Consider the following 13,772-nt stretch of genomic DNA (forward strand, 5'->3'; position numbering starts at 1 on the left):
GGAGACGGGTGTAAATTGTCGGGTGTAACTTATGTGTTGAGCTGCTCGAAGCTTACGTCATATTGATGAAGAAGGGGGTGCAAATTGATTATTTATATGAACTAGTATCACGCTCGTGCGATGCACGGGTCATTTTAATTTCTTCATATTTATTTCATTATGCGAAATAAAATTTGTGAAATGATAAACAAAAGAATATTCGACGTCCTCTTACTTCGGATTATACTTTTCCAATCACATTAACCCCACATGGCCACAAGAGTGCGTTTAAATGCTAACTTTTCTTTAAAATGTCAATACAATCACATTAAAATTTCAGCACATATTTGTGTTGACATTTTAATAAACTGTCTTGACATTTAAATATCAGACTTAAAATTAAAAAGCATTTTAATTCTGTGAAAAATATGAATTAACCGTTGAGTTATAACTGCAGGAGCAAGTTTACGTTGCAATAATTTAATATTGCACTGGTGAGACACTTCCTAGTCGAGCTTCATTTCATTGCAATATAGTGACCCTATACACTAAAAACTCAAACCTTGAAACCTAAATCATAAACCCTTAACTTTAAAATATACTCATCATGACCAACAAATGAGCCAGATATCAATAAAATTCTCCCTCTGCCTCAGTTCAATTTTACTTTGTTGATCACTTATTCAAAATATACTCATCATGACCAACAAATGAGTCAAATATCAATAAAATTCTCCCTCCGTTCCAGTTCAATTGTACTTTATTGATCACTTATTCTATTTTGGGGGTTTTAGATATGTATGTGATATCTTACATTGGGTCAGCCTACTTGATAATCCTTACTGATAGTGGAGGTTTTTTACCTGAATCTTGTCTGTAAATTTGTTTATATGCTCATATCAGCTTTTGGCTTGTCATTTTAAATAATATTTAACGTTTGATATTTCAATATTTAACGTTTGATATTTTAAATAATAATACTAATAATATTGTAACTGAAGAAATCTTTTAAATAAATTTACTATCACTTCTAATATTTAACGTTTGATATTTCAATAGCCATTTATGTTATTTGATTTAAAAACCTTTTCATTTTAAAAATTTAAATCCTAAACCCTAAACTCTAAACATATATCATAACAATTGGGAAAACATTTGACTTTCCTCACTAAGACATAGCAGTATTTTATAGCAATTATATGCACGACCCATTGTATTTCCTTCAAAATTATATTATGAAATTATTATGAAAAGTAAGAATATAAAAATAATCATTCATTAAATATAACCTATAAACAGTGACTAAAATATTTTTTATATCTAATGCAAAAACTACAAACACAACAATATATAATCAAGAACACGTGTACTTCAATAGTGAAACAACGTTAATAAGAAATATGTGTCTCATTTATTTTTTTGGTATATCGATTAATTAATTGAAATGGAAAATGATATAATTGTACAAAATCTAAAACTAAGAAAATGTATAAGAATTTAAAAAAAAAACATAAAACTCAATCAATTTGACATTTAAATAACGCAAATACATACTCCGATATATTTTGACTATACTACTTTTGGATCTCTATTACAACTTTAAAAAGATCATGAAAAATCATGATCCCTAACTCATATATAGTGTACACTTTATTGTTTTATTTGCAAGTGAGTGAGATTGAGTTTGTGGAAAAATCATGATCTCTAAATTACTTAATAAAATAAATAGAATAGTGGTTATAATTTGTGTATCAGTATTTATCATGTAAATAGATATCAAGGCAATTAACCGAATACCCACTCCTCTCATAAAACGATACCGGCAAGTCAATACAATTCATCTCAACTTTTTTCTCCTTTTCTTTCACTGTTTCATTTATGGCTCATATATTGAATTGGAGTCCACATGAAAATTCCATTTTCATTTCATCATCACTTACCAAGAATCATTTCATAGTAATCATTTGCCACACTTTATTTGCAATCATCATTTGCATGTAATCAATCTTTTCAATTATATTTATAATTTTTATTTGCACAAAAGCGTTATCACAATGTCACACATTTATTTAGCTTTTAATCGCAATTACTTTTTTTTTTAATCACAATTACTTTACATTTATACTTTGCGCCAATTAGTCGGGATCTTATTGCCACTCTAGCATTTTGAGGTGATTTTCAATTAACTAATTTTGAATTCTTTGTTTTTGTTCTCATAATTTCAACCGCCCCCTATTTTAGGGCGTATCATTATTTTCCCATTTAAATTCTCAGTTTCGTTATTTGATTCCCATTTAAATTCTCTAATTTTGTTCTCATAATTTCAACCGCCCCCTATTTTAGGGCGTATCCTAAATTAAACAATTTTTAATTATTGTATAATCGTTACATTTTTTATTAATGACTTCCTTTTTAATGGTTGTCTGAATTAAATAAATTTAATTAGTGTATAACTGTTCAAAAATGTTGATTGGCCATTGAATCTTTCAAAATATTCACGTAAACTAATTATCTTGTCAATAAAAACCAATGACATTAATTACGAAGCAATCTTAATTATGTTATTAACAATGTTGAAATTCTAATCTTATACTTATGTTTGATTTAATTACATTGTTCATCAATCCGTTTAATTATTAACATTCAATAATTTCACTAATAGAAAAAAATCGATTGACAATAAAAAAATTAATCAACTTCATTAATAAGATCTATATCAGAATGCAACCAAAAAATGAAGAAATCGATAAAAAATATTAGAGTTCAGAATCATTTATGCTCATGCAGCTCTTGCCCACCGCCCATTAGCCTCCATCTATCTCCAATAGCTTTCATCTTTTCCACTCATCGTCTCCAACACTTTTATCGTCATGCGTCGACACCATCTTCTCCATCAGGTTAGTATGCTCTCATATGTAGATGAGAACTTCAAACAAAAGTCAACTAAATACCCCATATTACAATTCGATAAATATTTCATTCATGAACAATGCAAATACAACTTTGCGTTTTGTACTATAAAATTTTATAGATTACTTACCAATTTCAAAACCAAATTTGGCAAGGGGAATGCTTCCATGATTTCAACATTTGATTGATAAAGTTGTGGTTTGTAGATCACTAAAAGAGATTAGTTCCATTTCCATAGTTTCAACCATCCTCTTTGGTAAGAACACAACAACAAATATTAGTAACATAATAATCACACAAAAATAATGCATAAAGTGGTTAAAGATAAAAAGATATTGTTGACAAAGAGGAAGAACCATACCGAAATATTATTTTTTGTAGAAAATTCAGTGATGCAATAGATTATAGGTGAGGGTAATATGAAAGTGGATAATAAGCTAGCAATGACACAAATATATAGACAAAAAATATAGGGAGTTTATAGTGTGTTATAATTTTCATTAAATTATTATTAACACAATTACTAATAATGTGTAATAATGTGGCTGTTATAAAGTTAATCTCTAGTTCGTGTAACCCCAATTCCATGGCGGATTGATATGTGGTGCTTATTATTGAAATTTTGAAATTAAATCATAATTATTAAAAATTTGCAACAGCCAAAATTTTTTAAACCTCTATGAAGAAATTGCATGCCACATTTATCACTCTAATAACAATAGCTGTTACAAGAGTGTAACCGCCTATTCTATTGTTATGGACGAAATATTATTAGTGTAAGATTGAGATGAATTGATTCAAATGATGATTATGATTGGTGAATTGAAACTTATATATATTTACAATTAAGGCTAAAACTTTTCCACTTCCACTCCCCTAAATTATTAATTTATTATAACAACAATAAAAACCGTACACATTATAATTTCATTTAAATATGTATAATAACACATTATAATCTCAAACCAAAATTTTTAATTCCTAAAATGCCCCCAAAACTCAACTTTTATATATGTATAGATATCATTTTTAACATAATTATTCCAAATATATTCTTTCTCTTGTCCATTAGGGCATCAGCAGTGGCGCGCCCTATGGCGCGCCACATCATCAGTTTTATCCTCATACCTCCTCATCTGCAGTGGGACGCCCTATGGCGCGCCACATCATCATTTTTTTAATATTTATAAAATCCATACGAATTTAAAAAAACTAATAAATTAAAATACGAATTTCAAAAACTTCATTTCATTTAATAAAAATTAATACATTGCAATGCGAATTTAAAAAAACGCAAACTCAACGACGGCGGTTACGAACCCACACTTCTTCAATCATGTCGCTCATGAGCTGCGCATGATCCTGTTGGTTGCGCATTGAGGCCTTTCTAGATAGAACCTCATTGAAGCATAACAGTAACCCTATATCGGGTGTCTCGGTCGACGTGCCGGATGAGCTAGATGCACGGTCATCTTCATTCCAATCGGTGATGCTTCCGCCTTCATTCTCGACTATCATGTTGTGCATGATTATGCACACATATATGACATCGGCGATGACTTCCTTGTACCAGGAACGAGCCGGCCCTTTCACAATTGCCCACCGTGATTGGAGCACACCAAATTCCCGCTCGACATCCTTCCGCGCCGACTCCTGCTTTTGCGCAAATAAAACCCTCTTCTCACCAATTGGGCAGCTGATCGTCTTTAGGAAAACTGGCCACCGTGGTTAGATGCCATCGGCCAAGTAGTACCCCATATGGTATTGGCGTCTGTTGGCAGTGAACTCGATGGTCGGGCCATTGCCGTTACATTGCTCGATGAAGAGGGTGGATGAGTTGAGGACGTTAATGTCGTTGTTCGACCCGGCTACGCCGAAGTAAGCATGCCAGATCCAGAGTCGATGGTCAGCGACGGCTTCGAGGATCATCGTCGGGTGGCTGCCCTTGTATCCACTTGTGAATTGGCCTCTCCACGCCGTCGGACAATTCTTCCACTGCCAGTGCATACAGTCGATGCTCCCGAGCATCCCAGGAAACCCGTGCGCCGTCTCGTGCATCTGCATCAGACCCTGGCAATCAGTGGCAGTCGGCTTGCGCAAATATGTGTCGCCATAGGCCTCTACTATCCCCCGACAAAAGCGCTTCAGACACTCGCGGCCTATAGAATCCCCGCAGTGGAGGTACTGATCAAAAAGGTCCGCCGTGGTGCCGTATGCCAACTGACGAATAGCAGTCGTGCACTTTTGCAATGGTGTAAGGCCGGGTTTGCCGATGTCGTCCTCCCGAAACGTGAAGTATTCATCACGTGAAGACAATGTCCGAACAATGCTGAGAAAAAAGGTACCGCGACATTCTAAACCGGCGGCGGAAAACAGTCGGGCCCCATCGTGGTTGATCGGCAAAATAGTCTTCGACCAGACGTCTGTGAGATTCCTGGTGGTCGCGTCGGACATACGTCCTATGTCGAATAGGCCTATGGACTTGCTCAGCCGCCGCTGCCGCCGCCTTCTCCTCGCGCTGCATTGCCGCATAGCATGCCGCCTTGGCCTCTTCAACGGCTGCATCTAATGCTTCTGACGTCGAACTACCGGACTCAGACGAACTAGAACTATTGGTGTCGTCGCCGAGATTCATTTTGGTTGGATGTTGAGAGAGAATATGTAAAGAGATAGTCGATATGTTCGTATGTACAAATGAATGAGAAACGAGATTTAAATAGAAAATCAAAAACGCGTGCATCGTCCGCGACCATCGTCCGCGTAGCCCACAGTGGGGCGGACGATGGCCTATCGTCCGCGGCCATCGTCCGCGTAGGCCGCAATGGGGCGGACGATGGACATCGTCCGCGCTATACTCCGCGCCCTTAGTATAGGGCGCGAAGATCGTCCGCGGCCTATTTCACGCACCCGCAATGGGGCGGACGATGGCGGGCGCGGACGATGCGCGCCATCGGGCGTGCCATCGTCCGCCCCATTGCGGATAGCCTTAAAAAAGCTATTATAGCATTTTGAGTTATTCATAATTCAAAAATTATTTATTTTATTTTATTTTTAATATAGCATACTCCACATTTAACTAACTTTTTATACTTATAATCTGCTATAAAATTAGTATTGAAAATGTATCACAAATTTCAATTCAACTATTTACTTTTCTTTATAAAGTTAAGTACTAATTTCGTAAAATTTATTAAAATAATTATTTTAAATGAACGGAGGGTTTTAAATAGCATAAAAAAAATCGACTCTAGTGGAGGTATAATTTACTACCTTCGACGTTGACAAGAATGTCAGTAACATGTGTTAATAGATTGTAGACTTAAGTCTACAATTATCTTTGTCGGATAAAATAAATTACTAAAGAAATATTAAAATGTCATTGGTTGAATGATTTCCAATTTTTGTTTTTGGGCAGTCATCAATGTATATAACTGTGCTTACATAATTAAACTTTTTTAAACATTGTACGTTCAAAATTGATTTATAAACATTAATTAATTTAAAATAAATTTTATATTAATTATTTTATAACACTTCAAAAAAAATTGAAATTTTAATTTAAATATTTATATATTTAACAAAAATATTTTCTTACTAAATATTTCGAATCTAAGTTCGAAATGTTGTTACGATTAGACATAAAATTTCTGTATCACTTCTTTTTTATTACTACATATAATACAATAAATAACAAAACTATTTTCACCGGTTTTTTAACAGATTTTATCCACACAATTTTTTATAAGTACAAATTTTCTAGTTTTTGATTGGCCAACCATTGATTGTAGTAGTTCCAAAACATTCTGAAAGTAAATTTGCACTAGTAGAATCGATACGGAAAATTGAAACTACTAATCTGGTTGACTGGTTCCAAATGAATTGATGACTCTAATTGAAGCATATAGTAGTAGTATTTAATAATAAAATAGATTTTTTTTCTGTAGAAATACAAATACATCATAAGACCATTATTTTGAAGGTGGTCTATGAGGTGGGATGGGTCATGGGTCTAGTTATTATTATCAAAGCAAGTATCAGCAGCCGAGGACAAATAACTTTTTTTAACGAGTCTAACATTTACGTGTACATTTTAAGTTTTTACATGGAGGAAACATGTGAGTCCTTCAGTCTCACTGCGAGTGAGGCGTTTCATTTCAGACGTTGTTTTGCGAAAATAATAGTAAATAATTAGAATGAGGAGAAAGTAAAGTAAGCAAGATAATAATGTAGATACGACTCTCTTCTATATTATTTTCTCTCTTACTTTACTTTATCTCCAATTAAGCTATTTATTACCATCTTCACAAAACAACGACCGAAAAGAAATACTTCACTTGTAATGGAACAGAGGGAGTACTACATTTTATGGTACTCCTACTATTTTTGGAGTAGTTGTTTATACAGTTATTTTTCAAAAATTATTATTAATAGTTCTTTACATGTGCATTTGCCATTTTGAAATATAACTTAGAGATTTACGTCTTAAAATAGCCAGCATTTCAAATTTTATTGATTTAGAAATAAGTATGTATTCCAATTTTTTATATATAATGTGCCCCCGCTAACTCTGATAACAAGCGCGAGATTGCTATCATACTCTCTCCGTCCTAAAGAATATGCACTTTGAGTTGGACATGGATTTTAATGTAAAATTGGTACAATAAGAGAGAGGTAGAGAGAACAAGTAATTAAAGTATTATTAGTGGAGAATGAGCCCCACCTCATTAAAGAGAAAAGAGTTCCCAACATTGGAAAATATATATTCTTATGGAATGGACTAAAAAGTAAATAGTGTATATTTTTATGGGACATAGAGAGTATTAATTATAATCGGTGAAAGTTCACATTTTACCTCTTTTTGTCTCTTTATGTTTACAAAAGAATGTAATTCAACATGAAGTGTCAAATAGGAGTACTACTGTGTACTAATATCAAATTAAAGATAGTGACATGAGCTTCATTTTATAAATAATGAACTTGTGTTAGAAGTTTTTATCGAAATGAGGAGTTCAATTATAAGTTTACTTTCTTCATCTAAAAAAAATACTAGATAATGCAAAATTGATGATTGGAAAATGAATTTAAACTAATGTTTTGGAATGAAAAAAAAAATAGTTCATCCATCCAAACTAAGTTGAGTACGTATTCATTTAGGATGTCCCAACTAAATGAAGTAATTATCTTTTTTAATAAAAAAATAAAATATCAAATCATTCATACTTTATTCAATCATCTACTTTATTCTCTCTGTATCGTTTCTAATTTGCTCTTCTCTCTTATTTCTCAACAACATTTTTTAATCTCCTAACTAAAACTTTTGTTTCTAACTTAATTAGAAGGGAGTACTAGTTTTGTTGAATAGATGGAATTTTAAATGAAGAAAATGAAAGGGTAAACAAAATTAAAATAAAAGAGTTCGCGGAAATCGACGAGAAAAGTAATAAAAGGTTGAAAAGTGGTGGTGGGGGCGTGGCGGTAGGGTGGTGGACGACCACATGCTTGCAGTCAGATAAAGTAAAGACGCTGCCGGCCTTATACTTGCACATCTATATCTTAGGGACAAAAGGTGATTCGCTCACCCCAGGCGCCCCCATAACCCGGCCCGACATCGCTATGGAGGGGTTCAAACAAAGTACCTCAGCGGCCCATTAGGTGGGAGGAACTTACACTGGTAACCAGCACACAAGGAGCCACCACTTGCACATCTATATCTATATATACATATGGGTGAATGGTGGTGTCACAAATGGACCAACACTTATGCATACTTTGATCGTGCCATCCTAAATTCCTAAATCGATACTCCCATTATCTACTCCTCTGGTGTAATACCATGGGGTTGGACCCAGTGTGACGGGTGCGGTTGGGTTGCAGTAGCCAGTAGGAAAGGGGAAGAAGGCAACTTCCAATACGGACCAAAACCGACAGCAACACATCATCCTAAACCAGAATACAACAAGCTATAACCGAAATGGCACTTGAGATGATTACAATCATATGCACAACCACTGGGCTTGAGTGCATAACATATGGCCGATCAGCCATAGTCTGGGATGATATTCTCCAACGGCCAAATGAGATGAACACAGGGTGTTCAAATCTGAGCAATTGTTCGAAACCATTACGACAATTTTGAGACTTCTAGTGGCTCGAGTTACATACGCAGATGATTATGCAACTAGGTCATATTACGACCATAGAGGGGAGAGATGACCAAACTCACATACATAGCATATATAATGAGCCTAGTAGCTTTAGGGCCTTTGTAACGACATTTGCCACCTTTTTTGTACAAGTAGTTAGATATTACTTGAATCATAATTCATGTACCTATTGAGTTCGATAGCGGCGTGTTTTTTAAATAAAAAACGACCTAAGGAATACATGCATAAGCTGTTTTTTTTGGGAATCATGCAAAACTCAAAACCAGGCCCACATAAAAAATTATATCAAAACTACTTACATTAGGCCTATGGGCAGTCCTGGTAAAACTTTAGGTTCGAGACAGAATTACAAAATTGAGTACCATTATTGAATTACCCAACCTAATCAACCAATTCAAACATATTAAAGCTATAGGTACAATTAAGCAAGAAAACTAATGGCAAAGTTTATCTTAAGATGAGTCACTAGCATTGCCATATTGTTTTGGAAGATAGTATACTCATTGCATAAATTTGATCCTACCCCAAATCTTAAAATATCCAACTTATGAGACTATTTTGTTTTGTAGCAATATTATTTTATGCTCTCCACCCTTCCTAGCTCTACCTTTATGTCCATTTCTAGGAAATAGGCCTTCCACAAAATCAATGTCACAATGAACACAAAAATACAAAATTCTTTGTCAATGCAAGTCTGTCATTCCATCTACTTTAGTATTTTTGCATTTGAAATGCACGTACGGTACAATATAAACTGCTAAAAATGTTTGTATTTTTCTTTTTTCAATCATTTCTCTATGTACTCATATTTATAAATAACACAAAGAAACACAAAATTTCTCTATTTGGGCAAGTGTGAAGTTTATTGCTTTTCAAATTCAACTTTTTCTTTACTTGGTAGTATAAGATTCCACATTATATAACCATCATTGATTTTATCCTAAATCAAACTTGAATTTGACTCTACTAAGACCTCACTCCAAATTATATCTTTCTTATTTATTCAAGGAATTCTAGGCCCACACATTTACAAAACAATAAGTGGCTAACATTTGAAATAAAAACAGTAATCCACATATAAACACCAATCAGAACACAAGGGTTCAATATTTTTGTTATAAAACATTTGACTTTATATTACAAAAATGCATGAGAAAATGCTGCAAAAGATGAGATAGAGATGCACACACAGCAAAACCTTAAAGCAGTTTCCTTTCTGAAAAAATGAGGATTATTGTTTCGAGTGTGTACCTAGACATTCGTCAAGCTTTTGGCACAATTGATGAAGTATTCACGTGCGTGAAAGAACACCTTTCGAGCTACAAACAGAGAAATGAAGCATTGAGATTGACCCACAAAGTATTGTATAATTGGGAACCTAACAGAGCTACAATATCTGGTTCATAAGACTTTGCAGAAGACTTTTGTTTGAATTTGGGGGGGTTAAAACAGACCTTGGAATACTTCCACGACGACGCGGATCATATTCTGTTGCTTGCCGGAGAGCCCTTGCAAAGGCCTTGAAAGTTGCCTCTATGATGTGGTGAGAATTTTTCCCAGCAAGCTAATACCAAACAAACAAATTCAGTAATCTGAAATAATAGGTGTACTTTGTACACCACCTTTACTAAGGTTCAATAAGTTTTGGTCACATCATGTCTGATTCTTTCGTATAGAGGAGTGTCCAAAGAATTAATTCATAATAAGATGGGTTTAGATAAAACTTATAATCTTCAATGTCAGGGGAATAGATTTTGTGAGAATACCAAAAGTTTGTAGCTGAAACGAAAGCAAATACAATACAAGCAAACTAGAGGTATGCTCTTCAATGTAGCAGTTTCCATAAGATAAGCAGGCATTAGCCTGCTTAGGAGCTACTATATTGCATTCAGTTTTCTGTCAAGAGTGTCATGAAACGTACCACTGGCAATTTGAATCACTAAACCAGTTACTCAAGATAATCTATACGAAGAACAATATCTACCTGTCGTATGTGTAGTGTCATTCCAGAGGTATTGACCAAGGACTGAAAAAAGTGCTCCACCAGCTATAAAAGCAAAATGTTCGAAATGTTCGAATCAATTGACAGTTTAAGGCAAGATCAGATTGCGTAGCAGAGTAATGGAGTGCTATGCCATCAAGAACATATTATTTTGTGCAAAGCAACGGTTTAAGGCAAGATCAGATTGCGTAACAGAGTAATGGAATGCTAGGGGAATTCAAGTACATACAGAGCAAAGAATACCTGTGTGTCATAAGTTCCTACTCTTTCTGTTGGTATATGCAGATCATAACCCAAATGTGGCCTTCCAGAGAGATCCTACAAAACATTTTGAATGAAAATTGTAGAATGGCGATATAATATCATATTCTAACTGAGATGAAAATAGATTTCCAACATGGTAAATCTTAAAACAATTTAATGCCTAAAGGATGTGTTCATGAACCACACCCATTTCCAGGAGCACGGCGCGCTCCGGGCGATGAGGTAAAAATCAAGGACGTGGGGCGAAGGGGTGCATGCTTACAAATTCTGTAAACTTTGGTAGCAAGAGCATAGTAGAATGCATAAGAGATTAATGCAATGAAAAAATTAAGAAGACATTACTGACCTTAATCAAATCATAATGTCTGCTACTTATGTTAGAAAATAGGATGGATAAGTTTATGCACCTATATATATATATAGGGTAGTGATAAAATGCAAACTCTAAATATTGTACAAACACCAAACTATGATCTCGATCGTTAGAAAATGTCAACAGATAACAAAATCACAGCAACAAAAAATGTCAACACAATTTCAACACCATGTCAACACAGCATCAACCGTTGACATCAACCGTTGACATTGTGTTGACATTTTTTTTTTGCTAACATTTTGTCATATGTTCACATTTTTTAACGGTCCAGATCATAGTTTAGAGTTTGTACAATATTTAGAGTTTGCATTTGATCACATTCCTATATATATAGCATTTACTTTTATTACATGTGCTTTCTGAGTCAGAACCATTGCAGTAACATACCAGTGAAACATGTACTAGAGCTTCATCGAGAGGAGCTGAGAAGTCCCCGAACCGGTTGATTCCTTTCCTATCACCAAGTGCCTGCAGCATAGCCTGCATGAACAGTCAGTGTGGCCGATGTCAATTTTCAGAACTAAACAATCAAAATAAACAGGCAAACAATAAGAGGATTCTAAAAATCTAAGCAAGAGTTAATAAATCATAGTAGCAACTGAAACAAAAGAACACGGTGTACGTATCTCTCATAAGCCATAAGATCAATAATGATTCAACTAAAACACTTGAAACTGTTATTGGAAGCTTACTGTCCCAATTGCAAGGGCTACGTCTTCGTTTGTGTGATGATCATCAATATGAATATCCCCAACAGCCTTCACATGAACATCAAATAATCCATGTGAAGCAAGTTGCTGACACGAATATGAAAAGACAATGTCAACCTTCATCAAAACTAATCAACAATTCCATAATCACATATGGAAGAAAATCATCAAAAATGCTTCAACAAACACTGGAGTTGACAAAAAATCATAGAAATTGTCTGAAATTAAAACCGGAGCAATTCACCCTAATTACTTCCATTACTGAAGCTTCATGTTTTACAAAACTGAACTAACAATGAGTGGAGAGGATAATCAGCTCCTTAAACATATTCAACTTTAAACAACAATTGAACAGTTTCTGCTCGTAAAGCTCAAACATATAATTATTACTATAAACTTACATCTAACATGTGATCGAGGAAAGGAATGCCCGTGTTGTTTTCAGCCACGGCGTCACCATCCAGATTAATCTTCACACTCACATTCGTCTCCTTCGTAACCCTCTTAACCTCTCCAATTCTTCCTCCTGCAGTTCCCAAACGATTATTCACAAATAATAGTCATAAATTCAAGTTGAAAAACTAGGAGTAATTAACCTTGAGCTGTAGTTACCGCCGGCGAGCCGTTATCGTCGGCCGCGCGAGTGACCGTGGGATCCATTGAAGATGATGGAAGGTGAGTGGAGAGGATGGGTACCTTCCGCTGCGGAAGGTGTACGGGGAGGAGAAGACGCTGCGAGGGATGAAGTGGCGAGTTACGAAGACGCGAGTGAGAGAAATTGGAATGGATGAGGGAACGGTGAGGGATTGAGAGCTCCATACGCGGAGGAACCTGGGCGAAATGGACGGCGGAGAGCGGCGACGACTGGTGGTGCGCGGTGGGAGGGATATAGAGTTAGGTACAACATTTTATGTTTTTAAACTAGAGTCGCGTTTAGTAATTTCATTTCATAGTTATAAAAAGCATTTATATTTTGAGTTTTATTAGTTTGATTTATAATATATAATTTTTTTATTTTAGTAAATTTATTAATATAAACTAATTAAATGTATGAGAATCAATCAATTGCTAACTAACTAATTAACCATCATAAATTAAGACTAAATCTTGTCAATTCTCTCCCGTCAAAATTATCTCAAAACTTTAAATTTACATAACTCTCTCAATTTAAATTATTTTTTAGCAAAAAAATATCAAATTAAAGATAATTTTATAAAGATTCCAACGAGATCTCAATTGCATATGTTCCGACGATGTTCGGGTGATAAAATTTGATAAATTATATTTCAATTTTCGTACATGTTGATAAGCTGATTTTATCAAGGTAAAATATCAATAAAACTGTCTTGATATTTTCTTGTACTTGT

At 34.6% G+C, this 13,772-nt stretch overlaps 1 protein-coding gene across 2 annotated transcripts; it reads right to left on the reverse strand.

Moving 5' to 3' along the window:
* Nucleotides 1–10,104: 10,104 nt before the first annotated feature.
* LOC121805674 (imidazoleglycerol-phosphate dehydratase 2, chloroplastic-like) lies at nucleotides 10,105–13,323 on the reverse strand. Of its 2 annotated transcripts, XM_042205621.1 has the most exons (9): nucleotides 13,227–13,323; nucleotides 13,002–13,137; nucleotides 12,807–12,931; nucleotides 12,388–12,492; nucleotides 12,083–12,175; nucleotides 11,299–11,373; nucleotides 11,038–11,100; nucleotides 10,508–10,617; nucleotides 10,105–10,372 (listed from the first exon to the last, which is right to left on the reverse strand). In XM_042205621.1, exons 2-9 carry the CDS (start codon nucleotides 13,063–13,065, stop codon nucleotides 10,345–10,347), a joined length of 663 nt encoding a protein of 220 aa, XP_042061555.1. In that variant the 5' UTR covers nucleotides 13,066–13,137; nucleotides 13,227–13,323; the 3' UTR covers nucleotides 10,105–10,344. The 2 variants fall into 2 exon arrangements, with proteins under 2 accessions (XP_042061555.1, XP_042061554.1); XM_042205620.1 differs by having other exon boundaries at nucleotides 13,002–13,308.
* Between the last annotated feature and the right edge of the window lie 449 nt (nucleotides 13,324–13,772).

Source organism: Salvia splendens, chromosome 5 (genome assembly GCF_004379255.2).
Source record: "Salvia splendens isolate huo1 chromosome 5, SspV2, whole genome shotgun sequence".
NCBI classification, from domain to species: Eukaryota; Viridiplantae; Streptophyta; class Magnoliopsida; order Lamiales; family Lamiaceae; genus Salvia; species Salvia splendens.

Coding starts and splice junctions, on each gene's coding strand:
- LOC121805674 (XM_042205620.1), bottom strand. CDS start 13,224: ATGGAGCTCTCAATCCCTCACCGTTCCCTCATCCATTCCAATTTCTCT. Junction 10,618..11,037: donor TGACACTACACATACGACAG/GTAGATATTGTT, acceptor GTTTGGTATTAG/CTTGCTGGGAAAAATTCTCA. Junction 10,373..10,507: donor CGTCGTGGAAGTATTCCAAG/GTCTGTTTTAAC, acceptor CTCTGTTTGTAG/CTCGAAAGGTGTTCTTTCAC.